At 64.5% G+C, this 27,865-nt stretch overlaps 1 protein-coding gene across 1 annotated transcript; it reads left to right on the top strand.

Moving 5' to 3' along the window:
• Positions 1-12,556: 12,556 nt before the first annotated feature.
• On the top strand, positions 12,557-24,163 carry NGFR (nerve growth factor receptor). The gene is given in 8 exon segments (XM_068212031.1): positions 12,557-12,625; positions 12,627-12,687; positions 12,690-12,754; positions 16,687-16,828; positions 20,194-20,553; positions 22,022-22,265; positions 22,682-22,842; positions 23,848-24,163. Coding segments are annotated over 8 exon segments (1,404 nt in total). The 3' UTR covers positions 24,150-24,163.
• The last annotated feature ends 3,702 nt before the right edge of the window (positions 24,164-27,865 follow it).

The raw sequence follows: 27,865 nt of genomic DNA, 5'->3' as shown, positions 1-27,865 counted from the left end.
GTTCCCATTCCCGTTCCCGTTCCATTCCTGTTCCCATTCCCGTTCTCATTCCCATTCCCGTTCCCATTCCCTTTCCCACGCGGGATGAGCTCTCCCCATTACCACAGACAGGGACAAAGCTTCGTGCCCGTGGCCACTGCTGGTCCCGGGCCGGTGTTTGGGATGGGAGCAGTGGGATCGCCGGCGGGAGCAGAATCGGCCCCTTCGTGGGGTCCCTTCGTGGGGTCCCTTCGTGGGGTCCCTTCGTGGGGTCCCTTTGTGGGGTCCCTTTGTGGGGGACCCCGGTCACGGGGGGCACGGGTGACACGCGCTGGCCTCACCGGGGGGACCCCGAGTGTCCCCCGCACCCCCCGAGCTGTCCCGGCCCTGTGGGGTGGGGATGTGGGGTCCGGGATGGTGTCAGGGGCTGGAGCACCCCGGGAAGGGCCGGGGGGGCCACGGAGGGCCCCAAAATTGAGCTGGGAATGCGTTCTTTGGGTTGCACCCCAAAATTGAGCTGGGAGCGCGTTCTTGGGCGATGGCTGTGGGGTTGCACCCCAAAATTGAGTTGGAACCCCGTTACTGGACTTGGCTGTGGGATTGCACCCCAAAATTGAGCTGGGAGCGTGTTCTTGGGGTTGGCTGTGGGATTGCACCCCAAAATTGAGCTGAGACACCACTGGCACTGATGGCTGTGGAACTGCACCCCAAAACAGCGCCGCAACCCCGTTATTGGGTGGTGGCAGCAGAACCGCGCCCCAGAATTGGTCTGGAGCCCCGTTATGGGGTGGGTGGCAGCAGAACCGCGCCCCAGAATTGGTCTGGAGCCCCGTTATGGGGTGGTGGCAGCAGAACCGCGCCCCAAACCAGCGCTGGGCCCCTCCCCGAGGCCGCGGTCCCGTTTTGGGGGACATTTCCTGGCGGGCAGCGCGGGCGGCTCAAGAAGGGCTCATTGTCCCCCCCGGGCTGGGAACAAAGCGCCTCCTCTTCTCCACCCCCCCGCTCCCCGAAAACTCCGCGGCACGAAAGCGCCGAGGCGCCCGCCGAGCCCCGGGGCCGGGGGGGACCCGCGGGGATTCCGGGCCACGGCCACGCCCGGGAGGGTGGAAGGATTTGGGGTTTTTCCACCCCAAATCCGGTGTGGGGCTGGCGCTGATCCCACTCCCACCCAGCCCGTCCTTAGGGAGGTCCCTGCCCTTCCCGAGGGTCCCAGCCCAGCCCGGGGGGTCTCAGCCCTTCCAGGACGGTCCCGACCCATCCTGGGGGTCCCTGCCCAACCCTTCCCAGGGGTCCCAGCCCTTCCCGGGGGTCTCAGCCCAGCCCGGGGGTCCCAGCCCAGCCCTTCCCGGGGGGTCCCGACCCACCCTGGGGGTCCCAGCCCTTCCTGGAGGTCCCGACCCATCCTGGGGGTCCCTGCCCAACCCTTCCCAGGGGTCCCAGCCCTTCCCAGGGGTCCCAGCCCTTCCCGGGGGTCTCAGCCCAGCCCTTCCCGGGGGTCCCAGCCCAGCCCTTCCCGGGGGTCCCGACCCACCCTGGGGGTCCCAGCCCAGCCCGGGGGTCTCAGCCCTTCCTGGAGGTCCCAGTCCAGCCCGGGGGTCCCGGCCTTTCGCGGGGGGTCCCAGCCCAGCCCTTCCCGGGGGTCCCAGCCCAGCCCCACACCCGGCACAAACCCGAATTAGGCTCAATAAGCGTTTAAATTAAATTAGTGAAACTGCATTAAAGCCCTGCGAGGACACGGCTCGGAGTGGAAACGGCCTTAATGTGATTTCGGCCGAGTTCCCTGCCGCGATTTGCAAGTCAGAGAAATCGAATTAGGGCTGTTTGCATTCTGAACTCTGTCCACACGGCCCCGCACTGCAGCTCAATTAATCTGCTTTAAAACCCAGCCTGCCTTCCGCTCAGACAGCTTCACCCGGCTCGCCCCGGGGAAGCCAAAAATCCCCCCCGGGCGGGCACCGGGAGCCCCGGGCAGACCAGATTTGGGGCTGGGAGATGGCGGAGGGTTTGGGGAGCAGCGGGATTGTCCCCCATGCCACCAGGGAGTGACCCGGGGTGCAGCCCCGAGCGGAGCCCCCGGTGCCGGGCTGGGCGGTGCCCGCAGAGCCGCGGTGGCAACGGGACCGTCCCGTTCTGCCGGCCCGGGGTCCCCGCGGCCCGGTGGGCGCCAGGGCCGGGGCTTCTCGCTTCTCCCCGGTGGCTACCGGCCCTTAACCGAGTTTCCTCCCCAGCTGGCACCGGCCGCGTTATCCGAGAAGGTTCCGGGGGCTGGGAATTGTCAGCTCCAAGGAAATTGGGGCAGGGCCAGGGAAAAGCGCAGCCCCCCAAACCCCGCAGCCCCTGCGGTTCCCACCTTTCCCCATCCTCCTCTTCCTCGGGCTCGCAGCGGATTTGCGGAGCGAAGGGGTCTGGGCACCAAAAGGCGATCCCGGGGGCTTGGGGACATTCCCGGAGCGCGGGGACACCGCGGGAGGCGCCCGTGCCACCCTCCCAGCTGCCGCGGTCCCCGCGCAGGTAAAACGGCGTCCGCGGAAAGGGCTGCAATTAAAAGGGAGTTAATGACTTAATGAATCCTAACCCGATCCCCTGCATTAGCGCCTGAACCTCTGACCCTCCCCGGCCGCGCAGCTTTTCATTTCCTTCCGAATTGGGCTCGGGTTTAATGCCCTGGAGCGGGGAGAAAGCGGGGGCTGGGGAGCGGGGGCTGGGAAACTCGGCCTGGAGGGGGGGAACCCCATAATCCCTCAAAATTCCCCAAAATTCCCCCATTCCTTCCCTCTTCAGGACAAGTCCTGCCCTCCTGGGACAGATCTGCTCTCCCCGGGACAAATCCTGCTCTTCCGGGGTAAATCCTGCCCTCCCCGGGACAAATTCTGCCTGCTCCAAGACAAATCCTTCTCTCCCGGGGTAAATCCTGCCCTCCCTAGGTAAATCCTGCCCTCTTCGGGACAGATCCTGCCCTCCCCGGGGCGAATTCTGCCTGCTCCAAGACAAATCCTTCTCTCCCTGGGTTAATCCTGCCCTCCTCGGGACAAATCCTGCTCTCCCTAGGATAAATCCTGCCCTCCGGGGTAAATCCTGCCCTCGCTGGACAAAGGCACTTCAGTGTGGCCTCTCCAGCTGCCCGTGGGGCCGGAGCCGCTTCCGCCGCCGGGGGGGCTCCGAGGGCCCCGGTGCCGCCGGTCCCGGCCGGGCTGAGCATCCCGGTGCGGCCGTTTCCAGGGATACTGCCCGGGGGTCAGCGAGAGGTCTGGGATGTTCCAGTCCCGCCGTAGCGCCCTTAATTGCTCATTTATTCAGTGCAATTAGTCCCAGGTGCTGGCGCACGGCCGGGTGACCCCGGCGGGTCCCTCCTCAGCCTCGGGATCGATCGGGCCCTGGCGAGGGGCGAGTCCGCGCTCAGCGCTGAGCCACGGTCACAGCCCCGCCCCGGGACCTGTCCTGTCCCTGTCCGTGTCCCTGTCCTTGTCCCTGTCCCTGTCCCTGTCCCGATCCTGATCCCGATCCCTGTCCTTGTCGTGATCCCAATCCCAATCCTGATCTCTGTCCTGGTCCCTGTCCCGATCCTGATCCTGATCCTGATCCTGATCCTGATCCTGATCCCGATCCCGATCCCTGTCCCTGTCCCGATCCTGATCCCGGATCCCTGTCCTCGTCCTTGTCCTTGTCCCTGCTCATTCCCGTGCAGGAGGGATGGGATGGGATGGGATGGGATGGGATGGGATGGGATGGGATGGGATGGGATGGGATGGGATGGGATGGGATGGGATGGGATGGGGGACGCTGGATGCCTCCCCAGGGTGCGCAGCCCTTTGGGGCACAGGATCCGCCCGGAGCATCCCCAGGCCCGCAGGAATCCCTGGAAACGCCTCCCCCCCGTTTTCCTGTGTCTCGCAGGGGCAGCGGCGGCCGCCGGGGGGAACAATCCGGCGCTTTGTGGAGCGGGAGCCAGCCCGGGGTCAGGGAGCCCCCGCCGCCTCCTGTGCCTCGGGCAGAGCCCCGGGGGGACGGGGGGGACAGCGCGGGGCCCCTCGGCTGAGAATGAGGGCAGGGAGGGACCGGGGTCACAGATATCGGGGGGTCACAGATATCGGGGGGTCACAGATATCGGGGGGTCACAGATATCAGGGGGTGACAGACTCTGGGGGGGTGACAGTATTGGCGGGGTCACAGATATCGAGGGGTAACAGACACTGGGGGGTCACAGATATCGGGGGGTCACAGATATCGGGGGGTCACAGATATTGGGGGTCAGAGATATTGGGGGGTCACAGATATCGAGGGGTGACAGATATCGGGGGGTCACAGATATCGGGGGGTCACAGATATGGGGGGTCAGAGATATGGGGGGTCACAGATATCGGGGGGTCACAGGTAGGGGGGGTCACAGACATCAGGGTCACAGACATCGGGGGGTCACAGATATCGGGGGGTCACAGGTAGGGGGGGTCACAGACATCAGGGTCACAGATATCGGCGGGTCACAGATATTGGGGGGTCACAGATATTGGGGGGTCAGAGACATCGGGGGGTCACAGACATCGGGGGTCACCCCTGTGGTGCTCCCATCCCCTGCTTTTCCCCCCACAGCACAGCCTCTTCCTTCAGCAGCCCGGCCGGGTGGCCCTCGGGGGGGGTTCGGTGGCCCAAGGAGGGTTTGCCAGCCCCAGCCCTGTCTGAGCCCCCCCAGCGCTTCCATTTCTCGGCTCTCACGGCGGCCAGGCCGGGGCCGTTCCGTGCCAAATGCGCCCGCAGCGCTCCCCAGGCGTCACTTCCCGCATGGCTCCGAACCAGCGCTGCCATTCCCTGGCACCGGCAGCGGCCCAGATGGGACCTCTCCGCCGCCTCCCCCGGTTCCGGGGCGCGTTAATTGCCCGCGATTGATCCCCCAAATTCCCCGCTGACTCCCATTAGGGCGGGCTGGCGGCTCCTGGGGAAGGGGCGGGATGGATCCAGCCGCGCTCGGAGCACGGGGAATCGAGGGGGGGAAAGGTGAAAAAGCCACTTTTGGAGGCCGGGCTGCAGGAAAGGATCCCCTGGGGCAAAGTTTGTGTCACCCAAAAGCTGCCCTTGGCTGCGGGAAAACCCTGGGGAAAGCCAGCGGTCACTCTGAGGGGATCGAGCCCTGCACCTGAGCTGTCCCTGGGGAAAAGCAGCCCCTGGCACTTTTTTTGTTGTTGTTGTTGTTGTTGTTTTTTGGAAGGAGCTGAGGACGGCGCGGGGCATTCCCAGCCCTTGGAGCGGCTCCCGGGGCCAGCACTGAACGCGGGTTTTGCCCGGGAGGCAAAAATCCTTTTTGAGCCCTGGGAAATGCCGGCTGAGGGATGCGGGGGAGCCCCCGGGCTGCCCCCAGAGCCCTCGGGCGGGCATGGAGCTGCCGCTGCACCAGGAATTGTCGGACCCGGCAGATCCCGCTCCCCCCCTGCCGACTGGAAGGAGCCCGGAGCAGCTGGGTTGATAATGACGATTGATAAACCGTGGATGAATGATTGATAAAATCAGCTCCGGCTCCTGCCCAGGGCAGGGCTGCCGCTCGCAGAGCACAGACCCAGCACCCAGAACCTCCCCAGGGAGGCTGACCGCCCCAAATCCGGGCTGATCTCCCTGGAGGAGCCCATCCAGCTCCTTCCCGCCCTCCTCCCCTCATCCCCGGCTGCTGAGGGGGATCCAACCTCCCCAGGAGCGCCCCTGGATGGGTCGGGAGGCGCCCCGGGGAGCTCGGCAGATTAAAGCCCTCAGCAGCTGGAATCGGGGAAATTCCAGCCCGGATTTCCAGGAAGGCTCCGGGTTTCTCCCCAGCAGGAGAGCAGCGATGGATGACAGCACAGAGAAGGTGAATGAGGCTGCCCGGGAAGGAGCACGCTCCGAACTGGGTCAGCCGTCAAGGCAGGGCTGGGCCGGCCGAGCCGCCCCGGAGCATCCCCGGCCCCGGGAGAGGGAGCCGCGGTCCCGGCGCGGCTGCGGAGCGGGTTGCAGATGGGCAGGGAAGGGAGTCAGCCAGCGCTGCCGCTCGGGGCCATAAATTACCCTCCAGGTTTCCTAATGGGACCCTGATTTATCTCCTGCCTCTGTCTGGACTAATTGAGTTCATTCCGCTCGGTGATTCATGCCATGGAAATGGGTTCCAGGGAAAATGGGACCTCAAGCGGCTTCAGCAAATCCCCGGCGTTATTGGCCTGGGAGCCGTAATGCTTTTAGAACCGGCGGATCGGCGAGGGCAGCAGCCCCTGGCCCATCCGTCACTGCCAGGGCGCGGCTCGGGTTTCACCGGGGCTGCCGCGTCCGGCCCGGCCCCGGCCGGGACTGCCGGGAGGGCCCGGAGGGCGAAAGCGCGGCGGGAGTGACCCCCTGACCCCCCTGGGAAGGGACCCCGGGTCTGTCCCGGAACATCCCGGGGTGGGGAGGGACAGGGGGAGGGAAAAGCCCCGGGAAAGCACAGGAGGGGAAACGGGGCTTGGAGGGATGGATGGATGGATGGATGGATGGATGGATGGATGGATGGATCCGTGATGGATCCATGGATGGGTGGATGGATGATGGATCCATGGATCCGTGATGGATCCATGGATGGATGGATGATGGATGGATGGATCCATGGATGGATGGATGGATCCATGGATGGATAATGGATGGATGGATCCGTGATGGATGGATGGATGATGGATGGATGGATGGATGGATGGATGGATGGATGGATGGATGGATGATGGATGGATCCATGATGGATCCATGGATGGGTGGAAGGATGATGGATGGATGGATCCATGGATGGATGGATGGATGGATCCATGATGGATGGATGGACGATGGATGGATGATGGATGGAAGGATCCATGGATGGATGGATCCATGGATGGATGGATGTCGGATCCATGGATGGATGATGGATGGATGGATCTGTGATGGATGGATGGATGATGGATGGATGGATGATGGATGGATGGATCCATGGATGGATGGATGGATGATTGATGGATCCATGGATCCATGGATGGATGATGGTTGGATGGATCCGTGATGGATCCACGGATGGATGAGTGGGTGCATTCCTCACGGGTGGAAGCGGGGATGAGCATCCCACACCTCAGCCAAAATCCCCCAGGGCAGCGGGGGAGCAGTGGCCACCCAGCCGGACCCTGCCCAGCTCAGCCCAGTTGGGAGAGGATCCCATGGGATTGGGAGAGGATCCCATGGGACTGACAGAGAATTCCATGGGGCTGGCAGAGCCCCCCCCGGCCCAGCACGGGACCTCTCCAGGTCCCCAAACCTCTGTGCACACCCTGAGGGGTTGCAGGGATCCATTTCCCCATAAATCCAGCTCTGGGATCCCTCTTTAAATCCCCCAGGCAGCCCTGAGTGACTCCAGGATCTTTCCCCTGCTCCAGGCCCTTCTCTCCCGGCTGGACACGCTTTCCCTGTCACTGTCATGTCCTGGCCCTCATTAAATCCCTCCTACAAGCCAGGATAAAATTGCTTTTACCCAATTTCCTCCTCGCTGTTAGCTGGCTCGGAGAATTCCAGCGGGGCCGAGACAGCGCTGCCCGTCCCAATCCGATTATCCCGGCCCGATCGATGCCCGGCTGCCTGACCTTTGGCAAACTCTCACCTGACTCCCAAAGCGCCCGCCGCCCCCTCCCTCGGCTCTTCCCTGCACCAATTCCCACCGAAGCTGCCCCGTCCCACTGGGAAACCGTTCATTAAAACGAAACTAATCGCGGGATAATTGAGGTGGTGCAAGCGGCGCGGCCGGGAGGGCGCGGCGGGAGCGGCCCCACGGATCCCTCTGGATGTGCAGGGACACGGGGCTGGGTCCGGGCACGCTCCCGGCTCCGCTCCCGGCTCCGCTCCCGGCCGCCTCCCGCAGATGCTCGCGGCTCATTTGCATAAGCAATGAAGGCAGCAATTAAGTTCCCCCATCATCTCGGCGGGCTGGGAAAAGAGCTCCCCCCTCCTGCGTCAGTCACTGCTGGGAAGAGGCTCTGGAGAGGAGAAATTCCCACCCGGAGGTGAAAATCCCACCCGGAGGTGAAATTCCCACCCCCACTTCCACAGGGGAAACTGAGGCACGGCTGAGCGGGCAGCTGGAATTGCCGGCACAGCCACGGAGAACCTCCCGGCCTGGAGTGGGCTGGGAGGAGCCCAAAAATCCGCTGGATCTCCTCCGGGCTGCACAGTGGGATTAGAGGGTTGTTTTAGGGCCCTTCCAGTGGGAATATTCAATCCTATTCTATTCTATTCTATTCTATTCTATTTATTCATCTCTATTCTATTTACCTCTATTTTATTTCTAATTTACGTTTATTTTACTTGTATTTTTTTCCTAATTGATTTATTTTTTTTCTATTTTTTTCCCTAATTTATTTCTATTTCATTTCTGTTCCATTCTATTCATCCCTCTTCCCTTCTGCCTTTATCTCATTCTACTCCAGCCGTGCACCGAGCCAATTAAAATAAATCCCCACCCCCAAACTGAAAACAAACGCAGCGAAAAGCGCAGCCCTGAGCCAAGGAAGATAAAAAATCTCCTCTCGGCCGGCTCATCCCCACTGACACTCGTTTCCTCCCGGCAGCGGAATTCCTGATCCATCAGCAACAACCCCGGGATCAATCGGTTCCCAAAGCCGGGCCGGGAGAAGGAGCCGCGGGGCGATCGATGGATCATCGATAACGCTGCTGCCGCTGCCGGGCGTGGCCCCAGCCCTCATCCCTGCCCGTCCCCCATTCCCGGGATTTTCTCCCCGGGATTCTTGGAGCTGCCCGGGCCCTGGTTTCTCTCTGGAGTTTGTTTTTCCCAGCCCGGCTCGGCTTTCCCGGAGATTCCTCCAGGCCGGCCTTATAAGGGCCCGAGGATTCATCCCGAATCCCCCCTGCTGCCGGCAGGGTGATGGATCGCGCTGGAAAACACGGGAAGAAAGGGAAAAAGGGAAGGGGGGAGGCCGGGAGCTGCCAGAGCGGGGGAGGGAGGGAGGAACTGCAGGCCTGGAAACCAGGGAGAGAAACCCAAAGCAGAGCGGGACACCCTGAGGGGAACGGGAGCCGCGTTTGGGGGAGTTTGGGGAGCGCTGGATCGCTCCCGCCCTGGGGCTTTTGGGGTGCTTGGAGCCTTGGGGTCACATGCCCCATCCCTGTAGGAATAAAAGCCCCATTTCCATGGAATAACTGGACCCTATTTCCATGGGAATAACTGGACCCCATTTCCATGGGGGGAATAACTGACCCCATCCCTGTAGGAACAACAGCCCCATTTCCATGGAATAACTGACCCCATCCCTGTAGGAATAACAGCCCCATTTCCATGGAATAACTGACCCCATCCCTGTAGGAATAACAGCCCCATTTCCATGGAATAACTGACCCCATCCCTGTAGGAATAACAGCCCCATTTCCATGGAATAACTGACCCCATTCCTGTAGGAATAACAGCCCCCTTTCCATGGAATAACTGACCCCATCCCTGTAGGAATAACAGCCCCCTTTCCATGGAATAACTGACCCCATCCCTGTAGGAATAACAGCCCCCTTTCCATGGAATAATTGACCCCATCCCTACAGGAATAACAGCCCCATTTCCATGGGAATAACTGGGCCCTATTTCCCTGGAATAACTGACCCCATCCCTACAGGAACAACAGCCCCCTTTCCATGGAATAACTGACCCCATCCCTGTAGGAATAACAGCCCCCTTTCCATGGAATAATTGACCCCATCCCTGTAGGAATAACAGCCCCATTTCCATGGAATAACTGACCCCATCCCTGTAGGAATAACAGCCCCCTTTCCATGGAATAATTGACCCCATCCCTACAGGAATAACAGCCCCATTTCCATGGGAATAACTGGGCCCTATTTCCCTGGAATAACTGACCCCATCCCTACAGCAATAGCAGCCCCATTTCCATGGAATAACGGCCCCATTTCCATGGAATAGCGGCCCCATTTCCATGGAATAGCAGCCCCATTTCCATGGAATAACAGCCCCATTTCCATGGAATAACTGACCCCATCCCTACAGGAATAACTTCCGAGGTGTGTTATTAATTCATCCTCATTTCTATCTCACCCTCACCGCGGGATCGGCTTTGTCGGGAAGGGAATTTCACCCCGGTTTGGAGTAAAAGCATTAAAAACTGCTCAGGCCCCGAGTGTTTAACCTGGGCTCCTTCTGGGGGCTCTTTCGGAGCCCCCGGGGTGGAGGGAGAGGGGAAACATCCCCTGGAGCCCCGCTGGGAAATCTGGAGGAGCCCGAAGGGAGATAACGAGGGGGTGAAAACGCTGCGGGGCCGGGAGGGACTGCACGCGATGTCTCACCCAGCTCTAATTGGCCTTTCGCTAATTAATCCTGCCCTTTCCGGCGCTCCCTCCAGCAGGGAAACCTCTCCATGCGTGACCCCCTCAGCCTGAAGGGAGCTCGAGAGCCGCCAGGAAAATCCGTGGAAGGTTTTTTTTTTTGTGATTAAAAGCGGGGCCGAGCCCTCCCTGAGCTGCTCTCACAGCACGGACCCAGCCCTGGCACGGCCCCGCCGTGCCCTGCTGGCACCGGCAGCGTCACCGGGAGTCGATTTTGGGTCCTCCCGACGGCCACGAGGCTTTTTGGGACAGTGATCGGCCTCACCCAAGAGCCAGTGGCAGGTGGGTGAATTTTTGGGCGACCTTAGGGGTTGCAACGCTCCGAGAGTTTCATTCCCCCCGCCCGCCCCCCAAAAAAAAAAACCCAGAGCCTTTGGGTTTAATTCCAGGAGGTGACAGCAGACCTTCAAGAGGTTCTTTGTCACCTCACGGAGCCGGGAAAGGGCCACAGCTGTTTTGGGGACGGGAAAAAGGAGGCGCGTGTGATTCGGTGAGGAATTCCGCGAGTCCCTTCTCCAAAGGAGCCGCGGAGGGCTGGGGTGGAAGCGGGAATTTCCCCCCCAGCCCGGCGCAGATGGAGCCCGGCTGGGCGGGACGGGCTCTTCCAGGGCCGCGGTTTTTCCCGGGATGGTTCCCAGACTGGCACCGGGACACGGTGGTGGCAGGGACGGAGCTCGGGGACCGCGGGCCACGAGCTCGGTGTCCCCAGCACGGGGGGAGGAGGAGGAGGGGGAGGAGGGATTTATCCAAGGGCCCGAGGAAAACATCTGGATTTGCCACTTGCTGCGGTGAATTAATTGCGGGATCCCGCGGCTGCTCCCTGCTGTGCCAGCCCTGCCTCGCGGCTGCTCCCGGCAATGTCCCCAGGGACGGTGTCCCTTTGTCCCCTGCAGCCGGAGGAAGCTCGGTCACCCCATCCCGTCCCGCTGGGGCTGCGGTGTCATCGGTGATCCCATAAAAACCCCGTAAAACGCTGGCATTGTGGCTGGCATGCCAATCCTGAGTGGGCACCCTAACCCCCGGGTGGGCATCTCAGCCCCCGGGTGGGCACCCTAACCCCCGGGTGGGCATCCCAGCCCCCGGGCACCTCCCGGCCCATTCCCACCTGGCCCCAGCGTGGCTTTTTTGGCTGCGAACGCTTCTCCATGTGGCTCGCAGATGTTCCGCCCGTGACGAGAACAAACGGCAGCTTTGGCTCGGCTTTAATCCCACGGAAAAGCTGTGAGAGAGGGAATTCCGTGAAGCCCTTCCCGGGCTGAGCCAGCGGGAGCAGCCGGCCCCGAGCACCTCGGAGGCTCCAGAATTGGCTTTTCCAGAGGAAATCCAGCGGAGCGGCGCTTTCCCACCGTGACCCGCGGGATTTTGGGGATCCGGTGGCTGCAGGGGTGGGAACTGCTGGATTTTGGGAGCCCCAAAAGCACCTGCAAGAGCCCGGAGCGGGGAGGAAACACCTGGAGCTGGACGCACACGAGGCCAAATCCGCTGTGCCGTGGCCACCGTGGCCACAGGAGCCACGCCGGGGCAGTGACAGCGAGTCGGGGCCGTTCCCAGTGGCACCGGTGGCCCCGGGCCATTGTTGGGTGACCCCGCAGAGCCGTGCCCGGGGCTGACGCAGCCCTGGCATTTCCAGCTGCCGGCGCTGTGGGATCGGGGAGGGCAGGAGGCCAGGCAGAGTCACCCTGGAGCGCCAGGACAAAGGAGGGTGGCACGCGGGGACCTTTTAGGGACCACGGGGCGCCCAGATGGGATTTTTTTTTGCTGTGGAGGGCAGAAATACAAAGATTTAATTCAGCCCCCGCCGCGTGTCCCCCTCTGGGGGCCTCTGGGTGTCACCCGCACGGCTGGGACGGGCCTGCGGTGTCCAGGGTGTCCCATCCCCAGTCCGGGGGTGTTGTCCCTTGTCCCCTGCAGCCGGGGCAAGTCTGGTCACCCCATCCCACCCCACGGGGCTGCGATGGCGTCGGTGACGCCACCGCGGGGACGGAGCCGCTGGGGACACGGCGGGGACGGGGACAGACAGAGGGACGCGGGAGAGGAGGGGATGCAGAGGAGGCTGAAGGACGGACGGACGGCACAGGAGGAAAAGCGATGAATGGGCTGGAGAGCCCCGGCTGGGCTCGGAGCGAGCGCACCCCAAAAGCGCTTCGTGGGCGGGCGGCGGGGCCGGGGGGGCTCGGGGGGGGCCCGGGCTTTGTGTGGCGGCGGCGGAGGGTGCGGGCTCGGCCGCTCCGTGATGCTCCGGGGGCGGGGAGGAGGAGGAGGAGGAGGAGGAGGGGGAGGGACTTGCAGCCCTTTTCTGGCCGCCGCCGCGGCGGAGAGCGGCAGAGCGAGGGCAGCCCGGCCGCGCTCCGGCTTTCGGGGGTGTCACCGGCCCCGCTCCCCCCGCGCCATGGCCGGGCTCCTGCCGCTGCTGCTGCTCCTGCTGCCGGCGGTGAGTGCGGGGAGCAGCGCCCGGGGGAGCCCCGAGAGCCCCGGCGGGGAGGGGATGCAGCGTCCCGGGGGCACCGGGAGCGGCGGGAGCGTCCCCGGAGGCACCGGCGGCTGGAGAGTCCCCGAGGCACCGGGCGGGGGTGGGATGGAGGGGCCCGGAGGCTTCACCCGGGGGTGTTCGGAGGGTCCCGGGGGCCCCGGGATGGGAGCCCCGCGGGTGAGGGGCGGGGGACAGCACAGGCAGGAGCGGGGTCCCCGCCGTGCGGTGCTGGAGGGTCCCGGGGGCACCGGAGAGCCTCCGGCGGGGGCGGGCAGAGCTCTTTGGGGTGCGGAGGGAGGGGGCGTGGGGAGCTGGGTGCGGATGGGGGTCCCGCAGCCCCTCCGGTGCCGCTGCCCCCAGCTCTGCCACTGCAAAGAGTGACGGAGCCCCAGCCCGAGGGGAGCGGGGGCAGAACCCCCCCAGTGCCTTCATCACCTGCCCCCCACGCACCCCCCGCAACCTCTCCCAGACTTTCCCGGCTCCCAGCTGCCCCAGAGCTGAGGCTGTGAGCCTTTTCCTCCCGGCAGAGCCCTCGCCGTGTGACCCAGACAAAAAATTTCAGGGCACGGGCAGGGGGGGGGGCCAGCAGAGAGGGGAGTGCCCGGAGTGGGGCCGGGGGGCTCCAAGCCCGCAGCTGGGGCAGGAACGGGGCATTTTGGGGGGCAGGATTTGCCGGGGGTCCCAGGGGGGCCGTCAGGCAGCCGGACACCCCTCGGGCAGGATATTAAAGGCGGAGTTCAGCGGCTCCGTGCAGGGGCTGAGGAGCGGAGCGGGGCTGGCACCGCCGTGCCGGGGGTGGGGGGGGGTCCTTTCCCCCACACCCCCACGGGATCGGGATGGCCAAACTGCCCCGGGATCGCTGGCACAGCGGGCGGGGGGCAGGAGGGCCCGGAGCTGTCCCAGCCAGATGGATCCCAACCTTTCCCCCCAGGGCATCGCCCTCTCGCCCCTCCCCGGCTGCTGCAGCGGGGCCGGGCTGTGATGTCCCCAAATCGCCACTTCCCTGCGCCGGGGTCACCTCGGGGGGCTGGTTCTGCCCTCCTGGACTGCACCTGCGGGGCTGGGAGTGTCCCCGGGGGGGACAACAGGGCTGTGCCCCCCCAGCTGTGCCCGCAGCCCCCCGCAGCCCGGCACCCCGGGACCCCGGCCCGCCGCGCTCGCTGCTCGGTACCTGCGCTGCTCGGCCCGGGAGCGGCAGAGCCTCCCGGGGCCGGCCGGAGCCGCAGCGCCCGGACGTGGCTTCCCGAGCTGCCCAAACTTCGGGAATCGCTGGGAGCCGGGATTTGGCCTCTCCCAGACGCGGTGCTCGGCCAGGAGAGGCAGAGCGCGCCCGCCGGGCTCGGATCTCGCAGCCGGGCTCGTCTCCAGCTGGAGCATCCCCTGCCTTGTGCCGGGCGCTCCGCGGTGCCAGGGCTCCGAAATCCCGCTCGGAGCGGCTCTGTCCTCACCCAGCAGCGCCTGCTCGGGCTCCAACCCCCCCGGCACGGCTCCAAAAAGCAATTAAGAGCTTCCAGAGGTGTCGCCTGCGCCCTCCGCCCGCGGCCGGGCCGGGCCAGCTGTCAGGATGCTTTATGGCGTTAATACCCGCGGCTTTGTCACCGGGAGCTGCGCTAATAACGCGCGCATTTCCGCGGCCTAACGCGGACCAGGTGCCCCTTCCCAGCCTCGGGGGGGGGGGGGCTCGGCGCCCCCAGCCCCGAAGGGAAAGCCCCGGAGCGAGGGGGGCCCGCGGCACCTGGAGCGGGGAATTGCATTTTGCTCAGCGTTTGGGGAGCGTGGGCGGGGGAGGCGGCGGGGGGTGGCAGTGGCCCCGCGGGGAGGGGACAGGTGGCCCGAGAGCGGATCCGGGTGGCGCGGCCAGGCCCGTCCCACGCGGGGCCGCTCGCAGCTGCCTGCGGCGTGGGGGAGCTGGAATGGAAGATCTGGGATCGGGGGGAACAGCTGGGATCTCTGGGTGCTCTAGGATTGGGAGATGCTTTGGGATCTCTGGAAGCTCTGGGATCTTTGGAAGCTCTGGGATCAGGGGAAGTTCTGGGATCTCTGGAAGCTCTGGGATCTCTGGAACCTCTGGGATCAGGGGAAGCTCTGAAATCGTGGGAAGCTCTGGGATCGTGGGAAGTTCTGAAATCGTGGGAAGTTCTGGGATCTCTGGAAGCTCTGGGATCATGGGAAGCTCTGGAATTGTGGGAAGCTCTGGGATCGTGGGAAGCTCTGGGATCCCTGGAAGCTTTGGAATCACGGGATGCTCTGGGATCATGGGAAGCTCTAGGATCTCTGGAAGCTCTGGGATCTCTGGAAGCTTTGGAATCACGGGATGCTCTGGGATCTCTGGAAGCTCTGGGATCACGGGAAGCTCGAGGATCACGGGATGCTCTGCATGCCCCCATGGCCAGCCTAGTCACTAGCCACAGCCAGGCATGTCTGGCTGCCCCCAGCCCCATTCCCAGCCTCTGGAAGCGCTTCCCAGGGAGCTGCGAGCGGCCAAACCCTGCCCGAGTGGAGCAGCGGGATGAGCTGCGGCCAGCTTGGCTCCAAAACCCCAAATGCCAATGTGCTCCCACGAGGGGTGTGTGGCCTCACCCCAAACCCCCTCCCAGGGGACATTTGGGGGTGCTGGGAGGATTCCCGATATTCCAATCCCTCCTGCCCACCCGGAGTGGGAAAAGGGGCCTGGGAAAACGGCCTGGGAAAAGGGTCTGGGAAAAGGGTCTGGAAAAACGGTCTGGGGAAAGGGTCTGGAAAAATGTTCTGGGGAAAGGGTCTGGGAAAAGGGTCTGGAAAAAGGATCTGGAAAAAGGGTCTGGAAAAATGTTCTGGGGAAAGGGTTTGGAAAAAGGGTCTGGGAAAAGGGTCTGGAAAAAGGGTCTGGGAAAAGGATCTAGAAAAAGGGTCTGGAAAAAAGGCTTGGAAAAAGGGCCTGGGAAAAAGGTCTGGGAAAAGGGTCTGGAAAAAGGGCCTGGAAAAAGGGTCTGGAAAAAAGGGGCTGCCAGGGCGGGCTGGCGGAGCCGCGGCGGGGAGGGGGAGCGGCCGCCTCGCAGCGCCGGGTAATTGGAGCACTTTGTCATTCAGCTGCCTGGAATTGGCGCTCCATTGTCTCGGCCCCGCCGGATGCGGCGCGCGGAGCTCCGAGCGCCGCACCGAGCGCGGAGACGCGGCCAAGGCGCTGACGAGGCCGCCAGATGCTCCCCCGAGCCTCTCCCCCCTCTTCCCCAAAATCAGCCGTGGGTGGGTGGCAAAGGGACGGAGCGGCCCCGGGGCTGCGAGCAGAGGGAGCAGGGGGAGGGCTGGGACCTGCGGGACAGGGCTCCTGCCCCCCGCCGTCTGGCCAGGAGAGGTTTTGGGGAGCAGCTCGGCCCTCCCCGGGCTGCAGAGGGCCCGTGGGAGGTTTGTGGCTTTCGGGGGTGGTGACAGGTTGTACCAGCGGGGACAGCCGGTGCCAGCACGCAGGGAGGTCACCGAAGCTCCTGCTGCTCCTTCAGTTCCTCATTTCCATCTCATTTCTGGTGCCCGGAGGTTTTGGGGGGCAGAGGTGCCAGCCAGGCTCTCCAGACCCTCCATCGAGGCAGGAATTTCTCCTCTCCTCTCCCATTCCCCAGGCTGGGAAGGGCTGAGCCCCCCGGGACGGCGCAGTGCCCTTAGGGGAGGTGGCTGAGGGAGGGACAAGGACAAACCGAGGCCACACCACCCCAAAACACCCCTGGGGCCCTCCCGGCTCCCTGCAGCCGCAGAACTCGGCAGGGCCTTCCCTGAGGAGTGAATTTTGCCTGGAAAAGCGCTTTTCCCTCCCAAACCTGCATGTAGCACGAGTGGGGTGTCCCCAGAGCAGGCCCTGCCCCGGCTGTCACATCCCCCGGGGTGACAGGAGTGACCTCCCGGCTCTGCTCTGCCGCCAGGGCCCCGCCGGCGCCTCCAAGGACGAGTGTTTCTCCAAGCTGTTCACGGCCAGCGGGGAGTGCTGCCGGGTCTGCAACGTGGGCGAGGGCGTGGTGCAGCCCTGCGGGGTCAACCAGACCGTCTGCGAGCCCTGCCTGGACAGTGAGTACCCCCAGCGCCCGGGACAGCCCGCGGGCTCTCCCCGAGCATCCCTCGTTCCCTCCTGGAAGCGTCGCAGCGTTCCCGGGTCACCCCCCTGCTGAGCCAGGAGGGGCTCGGGCCGGGTCACTGGAGAAAGGATTGGTCAAAACGGGAGATTCTTCCCCCAAAATGGGAGTTTGGGGCACGGGGAGGGGCACAGCCCCACAGCGGGGTCTGGGCAGCGCTCTCAGGCACGGGGGAGAGGGGGCTGGTTTGGGATGGTGCCGTGCACGGGAGGAGCCTCGGGATTGGGATATTCCCGGACTCCCTGCTCTGGCACCAGCGTCCCTGCAAGGACGCGTCCTGGGGATCCCTCCCCACCCTGGGGATCATTCCCAGCCCCATCCTTGCTCTCTCTCACCTGCTGGCCCAACATTTATCCCCAAAAAGTCCCCCAGCCCACCCCGACTGACCTCAGATCCACCCCCAGCCACGTCTCCCGTTTAATTTTTTTTTTTTTTTTTTTTTTTTAATTTCCAACCTTGCAAAGGCCACAAAGATCGCAACAAAACTGAGAAGGGAGAGGCAAACCCCGGCAGGGAGGGAGGGAGGGAGGGGCAGGCGCTCTCCAGGCACGGCTCCCGAGTCCAGCGCTCCATAAATGTCGGTGGGAGACGCGGGCGAGCCCCGCGGGGGCGCCGGCAGAGGAGCGGGGCCAGGATCGCTGTCACACAACGCCGGGAGCGCCCTGCCCTCGCCAGGCAGCGCCGGGAGCGCTCCGGGGCGGGAGGACGGGGATCTGCCGGGGATCTGCCGGGGATCTGCCGGGGATCTGCCGGGGATCTGCCGGGAACAGCGGTGCCAGCCCGGCCCGGGCGGCTCCAGGAAGGCGATGGGAGAGGGGGAAGGGCCGGAGCGGGGCTGGGAAGGAGCGGACAGGAGGCAGAGGAGGCTGGAGGAGCCGAGCAGGGACAGAGCAGAGCGAGGGCAGGGCTAAAAATACCTCAGCGTCCTGAGAAATCGATGGACGGCGCTGCCTCCCTGCGCCTGGCCGGGAAACGGGGCTGGATCCCTCCTGGATGAGGGGATGGATCCCAGTGAGGGGATGGATCCCAGTGAGGAACGGATCCCAGTGAGGGGACGGATCCCAGTGAGGGGACGGATCCCAGTGAGGGGATGGATCCCAGTGAGGGATGGATCCCAGTGAGGGATGGATCCCAGTGAGGGGACGGATCCCAGTGAGGGATGGATCCCAGCGAGGGACGGATCTCACCGAGGGAAAACTCCTCTCCACCCTCAGCTCTTCCCTGAGAAGGATTTTGGGATGTGGAGGGAAGGAAACCTGCAAACACCTCAGCCGTCCCTTGCTGGGATGGGGAGAGGACCCCTGTGGCCCTGGATCCCTCTGGAGCCCCCCGGATCTCCCCAGATCCCTCTGGAATCCCCTGGATCCCCCCAGACCCCTCTGGAACCCCCTGGATCCCTCTGGACCCCCTGGGACCCCCCCGGATCTCCCCGGATCCCGCTGTCGCGGGCCGGGCAGGTGGAGGCAGCCCCGCTCCTGGCACAGCCTCTGCCCCAGGAATGCGGGCACGGCCCAGGGCCGAGGGTCCCCACCTGCACCCCGGGCTGCCTCCTCCGAGCACTCCCTTGGACGCGTTCCCGACCCGCCGGGGGAATCGTTCCGGAAAAAATCAGCTGCAACCAAAGCCCGGCCCCCGCCAAAGCCCGGGGGGGCTGCCAGAAACCACCCCAAAAGGGGGGGGTTTGCTCTGATTCCCTCTTTTCCCCCCATTCCAGCCCTCCCCAGTGCCCGGGTGCTGCCTCATGATTTATTTATCCCTCGCAGCCTCCGGGGGAGGGAGGGATGGGGGCGAGGGGCCCGTTTGAATCTGGGCTGTAATTGCTCAGCTCAGATACCTTCGGCTGCCACTGCAAATGTGCCCACTCAGCCGAAAGCCTTTCCTGGCCACTTCCCCGCTCTAATGGCGCCCATCAATAATTCAGGATAATGCGAGGGATGAGCCCAGGTTAATGGGAGCCGCGTGTGCCGCCCCGGGGCTGCTCCGGCGCTGCTCGCCCGGCCGGGCACGGGGCAGGGGCTGCTCGGCCACCGCGGGGCTGGCAGCGGCGGGGACAGCGTGCCCAGGGCAGCCGTGGCTGCCCCGTCCCCGGGAGTGTCCGAGGACGGGCTTGGGAGCAGCCTGGGATAGCGGGAGGTGTCCCTGTGCAGGGACTGGCTGGGGTTTAAAGTCCCTCCTGACCCAAACCATTCCAGGATTTTGTGATTCCACATCCTCTGCAGATCCAGGGAAATCCCCAGGGGAGGCGCAGGACACGCAGGCACAGGGTGAGGGAAGGTGTTGGGGATGGGAAAGATTCGCTGCCGAGGCTGGGATGGAAGCCCCGTCCCTCCCATCCCGCCCGTTCCCGGGGGTTTGGGGCGCTTCATCCCCCTCCGGAGCAGCCCGAAATTCCTGTCCCAAACCGCTCGGTGTCCCCAGGGAAGCTGCTGGGAGCAGGAGCCATTCCCAGCACCATCCCTGGGGCTGACCGGGGGTCGGCACGAGGCCCAGCAGCGCAGGGATCCCGGCCCCTTCTCCATCCCTGGGGCTGGAATTCCCCCGGGATGGGGCCGGGGCTCCGGTGGGATCGCCGGGAGCGGCCGGCGCGGGGGCAGCAGCAGCTGCGCCCTCCAGGACGGGCTCCTCTCCCTCTTCCGGGGCTAAAAATATCCCCAAACTCCTCCGGGAGCGGGCACAGCGAGGCGCGGGGATTGATTTCCCCGGCAGCAGCGCGTCCTGCGGGATGAAACCGGAGCGCAGGAGCCGCGGGGTCAGGCAGAGTCAGCGGTTCGGCGATGTCACCGCATCGCATCCCGAGCCGGGGACACGCGGCCGGGCAGGGGGCGCGGGGGACCCCCGGGAGGATGTGGAGGAGAAAGTGACGGGATGTGAGGAGCGGGGATGCGCGGAGGGACCGTCGGGAGGTCGGAAATGGGAATAAAACCAGGAATTAGCGCCGGGGCGTGAGCAGAGAGCGCTGGGATGGGCGCTGGGGGCAGCGCAGCCGGGCTGGACCCCCGCGGAGCTGGGAATTGAGGCGGGAATGGGATGAGGAGGCGAGAACGGGGATGATGTTAATGGGAAAAGGAGCCTGGAAGGATGCTCCAAACTGGGAATTGCTGGGGAATGGGGAAGGTGTCAATGGGCCTGGGAGATGTGGAGCTGGGAATTTCTGTGGGAATGCAGAAGGAGTTAACAGGAAGCTGAGTCTGGGGGGGAGGGGGGCACAGAGGGAGGACCCCTCTCCCCCTGACCCCAGAGGGAAACGCTGGGGTGGGAAGCAGGGATTTGATCCCAACCAGCATCTCCCGGCCCCCGCAGGTGTCACCTTCTCGGACACGGTGAGCGCCACGGAGCCGTGCAAGCCGTGCACGCAGTGCGAGGGGCTGCAGAGCATGTCGGCGCCCTGCGTCGAGACCGACGACGCCGTGTGCCGCTGCGCCTACGGCTACTTCCAGGACGCGGCCAGCGGGAGCTGCCGCGAGTGCCGCGTCTGCGAGGTGGGCTTCGGCCTCATGTTCCCCTGCAAGGACTCGCAGGACACGGTGTGCGAGGAGTGTCCCGAGGGCACCTTCTCCAGCGAGGCCAACTTCGTGGACCCCTGCCTGCCCTGCACCACGTGCGAGGAGAACGAGGTGCTGGTGCGGGAGTGCACGCCGGTGGCGGATGCGGAGTGCCGGGGTAAGAGCCGTGCCCGGTGTCGCTGTCTTTGTCACCCAGGGACACTGCCGGTGGAGCTGCCGAGGCGCGGCTCGGCCTGGCTTTAGGGAGCGGCGCTGGGATCTGGCAGCGCTGGGCGAGAGAAAGGAGCTGGGGCTTCCTGCCTGTCCCCGTCGGCATCCCAAGCACAGCTCCAGCCCCGCGGGGAAGGGGAAAAGGGGGGAAACAGGGGCAGAGCAAAAGTCAGAGCTGTGCCGAGCTCCTGGAGGATGCGGGGCTGCTCCAGAGGGGCTGCTCCAGCCGGGGCTGCTCCAGAGGGGCTGCTCCAGCCGGGACTGCTCCAGAGAGGCTGCTCCAGAGGGGCTGCCCCATCCAGGGCTGCTCCAGAGGGGCTGCTCCAGCCGGGGCTGCTCCAGCCGGGGCTCCTCGGCAGGGCCAGCGGCAGTTCCCGGGCAGGAGCGGCGTCACTCCCTGCCCCGAGCGCGGCAGGGAGAAAAGCGCTTTGTGCCAGCCACTGCCGGGCCGGGCAGCGGGGCAGCTCCCGCGGAAGGGTCGAGTAAATGGAGCCACAAGTCAAGGACACAGGGCTGGCTTTGTCCGCGGCGGGCTCGGGAGCGGCTCCCAAAGGGCAGCGGGGGCCGGGACACGGCAGGGCAGGATGCCACCAACCCCCACCAACCCCCCCCCTGCGACAGCGCTGCGGCCCCGGGGCCGGCGGGGCCGAATTCCAGCCTGGCACAATCCCAGCTCGGCACCATCCCAGCCCAGCACAATCCCAGTTTGGTACAATCCCAGCTCGGCACCATCCCAGTTTGGAACAATCCCAGCTCGGCGCTGATCCCAGGGGGCTGGCAGGGGTGTGACAGGGCGAGGTCCCGGCTCCTGTGGCGATTCCCGGCTCATTCTCACTCTGGGATGGGGCTGGGGGACGTGGCCCTGCCCTGGCACCGGGCAAAGGCCCGCAGAAGGCACAGGGAATTCAGGATGGGGTGGGATGGGGCACCCACGTATTTCTCTGGGGCAAGACCAGACTGATCCGCTGCTCCTGGGACACGCTCGGGTGTGGCAGGAGCGGGGTCACTCCCGGACGGAGCCGGCAGGGGCCGGGAAAGGGGCAAATCCAGGCCCTGGCACTGCGGGAGCGGCTCCGTGCGGGCTGTGGGGCACCTGGGCTGCCTCAGCCCGCTCCTGGGGTGGATTTGGGGCGGAGGGGGAGCATCTGGGGAATCTCCGCTGGATTTGGGGGCCGGCAGCGGGAGCTGAGCCCCAAGGGGGCTGTGCTGGGACAACGCTGACAAAGCCACGGCCACCTCCAGCCACCCCCAGGGCAGGGGACAGCTGTGGCTTGTCCTGGAGACAAGCCAGGCCAAGCCTGGGGACAAGGGGACATGGCAGGGCTGTCACCTCTGCCATCCCCAGAGCCTCGGGAGGAGATCCCTGTGGAAATGCCCGTCCTGATCCCGATTTCCCTTCCCCTCCGCCCTGGCAGGACTCCACCCTCGCTGGACAACGCACGCCCCGTCCCTGGGGGCCTCTGAGAGCCCCGAGCCGGCCACCAGGGAGCCGCTGAGCACCGAGGGGGTGGCCAGCACCGCGGCGGACACGGCCACCACCGTCATGGGCAGCTCGCAGCCCGTGGTGACCCACGGCACCAGCGACAACCTCATCCCCGTCTACTGCTCCATCCTGGCCGCCGTGGTGGTGGGGCTGGTGGCCTACATCGCCTTCAAGAGGTACCGGGCCACGGCAGGGCCAGGGATTTGGGGAGGGGGGAACAGTGGGACCCCCGCTCCAGGTGTCCCACAGCCACAGCTGCCACCACCGAGGGCACCAGGCTGGGCGGATTTCCAAAATTGTGTCAGGGGTGAGGTTGCTGAGGGGTGAGGAGGGAGGTGGCAGCAGGGTGGTGACCCACTGCACCCCTGTCCCTGTCCCTGTCCTTGTCCTTGTCCCTGTCCCTGTCCTTGTCCCCTGTCCTGTCCCTGTCCTTGATCCCTGTCCTGTCCCTGTCCTTCTTCTTGTTCCTGTCCCTGTCCCTGTCCCTGTCCTGGCACCAGGACAGAAACCAGAAACAGGGACAAACCCCAGGGAAGGGGACAAACGCCTGGCAGCTCCTGGGGACGTCACCTGCGTGTCCCTGTCCCCGCAGGTGGAACAGCTGCAAGCAGAACAAGCAAGGGGCCAACAACCGCCCGGTGAACCAGACGCCGTCCCCCGAGGGGGAGAAGCTGCACAGCGATAGCGGCATCTCCGTGGACAGCCAGAGCCTGCACGACCAGCAGCCCCCCGGGCAGGGCACCCAGGGGCCAGGTGGGACCCGCTGGCACAGCCAGGGTGGGCAGGGGACGGGCAGGGACACCCCAGGGATGGGAGGGGACAATCTGGGGTGGGCACGGACACCTGGGGATGGACACGGACACCTGGGGATGGACAGGGAGGATGGGCAGGGACATCCCAGGATGGACAGGGAGGATGGAAAGGGACACTAGGGATGGGCAGGGACAATTTGGGATGGACGAGGATGCCATAGGGATGGACAGGAAGGATGGACAGGGACACCCCAGGAAGGACAGGGACACCCAGTGATGGACAGGCACACCATGGGATGGAGAGGGACACCTGGGGTTGGGCAGGGACATCTAAGGATGGGCAGGGACACCCAGGGATGGGCAGGGACGATTTAGGATGGACAGGGACACCCTGGGGAGGATGGACAGGGACACCCGGGGATGGGCAGGGACAATTTGGGATGGGCAGGGACACCTGGGGATGGACAGGGACAATTTGGGATGGACAGGGACACCCGGGGATGGGCAGAAAGGGCGGACAGGGACACCCGGGGATGGACAGGGACAATTTGGGATGGACAGGGACACCCGGGGATGGACAGGAACACCCGGGGATGGGCAGGAACACCCGGGGATGGGCAGGGACAATTTGGGATGGACAGGGACAATTTGGGATGGGCAGGAACACCCGGGGATGGGCAGGGACAATTTGGGATGGACAGGGACAATTTGGGATGGGCAGGAACACCCGGGGATGGGCAGGGACAATTTGGGATGGACAGGGACACCCGGGGATGGGCAGGGACACCCGGGGATGGGCAGGGACAATTTGGGATGGGCAGGAACACCCGGGGATGGACAGGGACAATTTGGGATGGACAGGGACAATTTGGGATGGGCAGGAACACCCGGGGATGGGCAGGGACACCCGGGGATGGGCAGGAAGGGCGGACAGGGACACCCGGGAAGGGCAGGGCGGACGGGCACGCCCCCCGGGATGGGTTTCAGGCCGTTTCCCCCCTCGCAGCGCCCAAGGCGGACGGGAGCCTGTACTCGGCGCTGCCGGCCAGCAAGCAGGAGGAGGTGGAGAAGCTGCTGGGCAGCTCGGCCGAGGACACGTGGCGGCAGCTGGCCGGCGAGCTGGGCTACAAGGAGGACCTGATCGACTCCTTCACGCGCGAGGAGTCGCCGGCCCGCGCCCTCCTGGCGCACTGGGCGTGCCGCGAGTCCGCCACGCTGGACGCGCTGCTGGCCGCCCTGCGCAGGGTCCAGCGCGGCGACATCGCCGACAGCCTGGCCAGCGAGTCCACGGCCACCTCCCCCGTCTGAAGGGCGGCCCGGGGGGGCTCCCCCCGCCCCCTCTGGGCTCTGGCGGGGAGGCAGCGGGGTCGCCCCCGGCGGAGCTCCCGGTCCCGGTACCGCCCCCTCCCCGCGCCGACCCCGCCCGGCAGCCCCTGACGGTGTCGGGGGGGGCTCAGCCCCACCCCGATCCCAAATCCCGGCTGCGGCCGGAGCGTTCCCAGCCCCGGGAGGCTGCGGGATGGACGGACAGACGGACAGATGGACACGGGGGTGACCACCGTGCTCTCAGCCCTCTTCTCTCCCCCGTCCTTTCTCCCTGGGGCTCCTCTTCCTCCTGCCCCGCCCTGTTCCCCACCAGCGCCCCCAAATCCGGCTGCTTTCCCCCAAAAGCGGGGGAAGGGCGGGGCTGGAGCGCCCCGGAGCCGCTGGCCCGGGATTTGGGGGCTCTGAGGGGCTGCGGGAGGGGGCCCGGCTTCGTACACTGTGAAATTTGGGGTGCGGCCTCCCCGCAGCTCCGCGGGGATTTGGGGGGAGCAGCCGGGACCAGCCCGGACACTGAGGAGCAGATTTTGGGGTGCCACGACCCCCCCCGTGGGGGCTGCAGGAGACACCGAGGGGACACCGAGCGTCCCACGGGGACAGTGAAGATGGAAAGCGCTGACCAAGCGCCTGCCCCACCGCGGGGACACCCCCGGGCTCCTCCCTCCCTCCCGCCCTGTCCCCGCTGTCCCCGAGCTGCAGGGCCCGGGCCGAGGCCACCCTGCCACCGTTGCACTGTCCCCGCTGTCCCCACCCTGCTTGAAAGGGCTCCTGCTGTGCCAGCACTGTGAGGGGCGGCTCGGAAATGTCCCCGCGGGTCCCCCTCCCCCTTGGGTGACCCCGGCACCTCCCCCTGCCACCTCCCCGGGGAGGGGACATCGCTCAAGGGGCGTTTGGGGGCGGTTTGGCCCCGGCTGGGGAGCGGCCCGGACTGGGGAGTGTCCCCATGGCTGGGGAGTGTCCCCATGGCTGTCACCGGCCTGGGCAGTGTCCCCTGGGCTGCCACCGAGCTCCCGGCGAGTGTCCCTCGAGCTGGGGAGTGTCCCCTGGGTGTCACCGAGCCCCAGGTGATGTCCCCTGGCTGTCACCGAGCTCCAGGTGAAGTGCCCTGGCTGTCACCAAGCTCCAGGTGATGTCTCCTGGCTGTCACCAAGCTCCAGGTGATGTCCCCTGGCTGTCACCAAGCTCCAGGTGATGTCTCCTGGCTGTCACCAAGCTCCAGGTGAAGTCCCCTGGCTGTCACCGAGCTCCAGGTGAAGTCCCCTGGCTGTCACCGAGCTCCAGGTGAAGTCCCCTGGCTGTCACCGAGCTCCAGGCGATGTCCCCTGGCTGTCACCGAGCTCCCGGGGATGTCCCCAGCGCTCTGCCCGGAGCAACCCGAGGTGGCCGCGCTGCCAGGTGAGCCGGGCACGGCCCCGGGCCGGGCGTGGCCGCTCCGGATTCATCCCGAAATTCCTCCCGAAGGCAGAGCGGGAATTTCCGGCCCTCCTGGAGGAGAGACTTGTAAATAGGAACTGAGCCAGTGCTCCATGTGCCCCCCCTGGGGACAGCCCTGTCCCCTCTCCACTTCCAGGTGGGAATTCCCATCCCAACCCTTCGGTCCCACCTCGTTTCTGGCCTTAAAGACTCCAGGGGAGGCAGAGAAACGCTCGCCCTCCCCAAAACCCCGCGCCAGGGTTGGGATGATCCCGGGAGAGCTCGGACACTCCCAGGGACTGGAGCTGCCTCCGTGGGATTCCAGATCCCCCAGATCTTCTGGAAGTTTCCCTCCCTGCTGTGGTCTGGCGATGGAGAAGCTCGGGCTGGGGTTTGGGGGAAGAGCCACCCCCGGCTGGAAGAGCTGCAAACCCCAAACCCGAGCCCCAAACTCCTCCTGCCACCCAAATCCAGGGAAATTCGCCCCAGATTTACAGCCCCGCTCGCAGCGGGGGTTGGAAAGTCCCAGCCCCTGCCAGGCCGAGCCACACGATGGGATGGATTTGGGGTGGATTTGGGATGGATTTGGGGTGGATTTGGGGTGGATTTGGGATGGATTTGGGGTGGATTTGGGGTGGATTTGGAATGAATTTGGGGTGGATTTGGGATGGATTTGGAATGAATTTGGGATGGATTTGGCATGACTTTGCGATGAATTTTGGATAAGTTTGGCATGAACGTGGGATGGATTTGCGATGAATTTTGGATTAATTTGGCATGGATTTGGGATGGATTTGGCATGAATTTGGGATGAATTTGGGATGGATTTGCGATGAATTTTGGATTAATTTGGGATGGATTTGGGATGAATTCCATCACTAGCCACCTTCAGGTGGTTCCCATTGGTCTGGGTTTCTTGGAAAAGCGACTCCAGCACAAACTGAGGGTGCCTGGGAGGAGGTGCCCGGATCCAAACTGAATTTCCTGGGTAAGCCAGCCCGGCCCAGCCTCTCCTGCTGGGAATTCTTTTCCTCAGGACATCTCTGCCTCACTCTCAGGTTTTCATTGCCATGGGAAAGGGATTTCAGCACCCACAATCCCAAAAATCAGATTTTCAGGGCCGAGGGAATGGGGACAAACTCAGCATCCAAAGAGGAGCCGGGGGCTGCCTCAAACATGGAAATAAAATTCAAAAAAAAAAACCCAAAAAAACCCCCCAAACCCAGGAGGGAAACCCAAGCCAAAGTCAGAGCTCGTTTTGTGTTGTACCAACCCCGTGTGTTCCTCCACCCCCCACTCTGTAATTCCAGGGCCGATTTCGTAGGAAGTAGAAGGATTTGGGGGGGTTTGGGGGGGTTTGGGGGCAGCATGAGCTGGGGGGGATGCACGGGGGAGGCCCGGGGGGTGGAATTTGTCCGTGTGTATCCTTGGGATGCCAATAAAGAGCATCGTTGTCGTTGTCCCGCTGGCTTCTTCCCACTCTCCCAAAAAAAAACCTGGGAATCCAGGGTGGGAAAAAGCCCTCGACGCCTTCCTGATGGGATTTTCCCCCTTCCCATTCCCATTCCCATTTCCATTCCTGTTCCCATTCCCATTCCCATTCCCATTCCCATTCCCGTCCCCATTTCCATTCCCATTTCCCAGTCTGATCCCAAATCCCTGAATTCCCAGAGCAGGAAAAGCAGGAAACAAGGAGGGCTTCGTGTGTGGGATCAGGGACAACAGCCAGATTTATGGGGAGAGAGGGAAAAAAAAGGGAAAATTCGGAATAAGGTCTGGAAGGGAGCCTGATGTTCACATGGGCTGCGGGAAATCCCTGGAAAAGCTCCTTCCCCTTTTTTATGGGAGTCTGGGGAGGGCCAGAGCTGCTTAATCCCACATCTGCTGCCAGGGAGGCGACAGGGACAAATCCCTGCTGGATCCACCGAGAAAAATCCCAAACCCCTCCCGTGCCCCAGGCCCTGGGAAAACGCAGCAATCACTGGAAAAAAAAAAAAAAACGGGGGGAAATTTCCAAATTCAGCTCCACGGAGGCGCTTTTCACTCACCCCCGCCCCGGGGGCTTCCCGTGGAGCGGGACGGAGCTGGGAAAGGAAATCTGGGAAAGGAAAACCGGGAAGGGAAAGTTGGACTTCCCGGGGAGCAGCGGCTCCCGGCCCAGCTGCAGCTGAAATCCCAAATCTCCCCGGAATTTCCTCCCGTCGCCCCCGGCTGCCTCCGGGAACTGCCCCGAAAACCTTCCACGTTTTCCCGCAGGTTTCTCCCAGCTGTTCGCCCCGGATTTTGGG

This window comes from Anomalospiza imberbis, chromosome 22 (assembly GCF_031753505.1).
Source record: "Anomalospiza imberbis isolate Cuckoo-Finch-1a 21T00152 chromosome 22, ASM3175350v1, whole genome shotgun sequence".
Taxonomy (NCBI): Eukaryota; Metazoa; Chordata; class Aves; order Passeriformes; family Viduidae; genus Anomalospiza; species Anomalospiza imberbis.
Note: the sequence above shows the minus strand (reverse complement) of the source record. Positions and strands in the feature narration are given on the sequence as shown.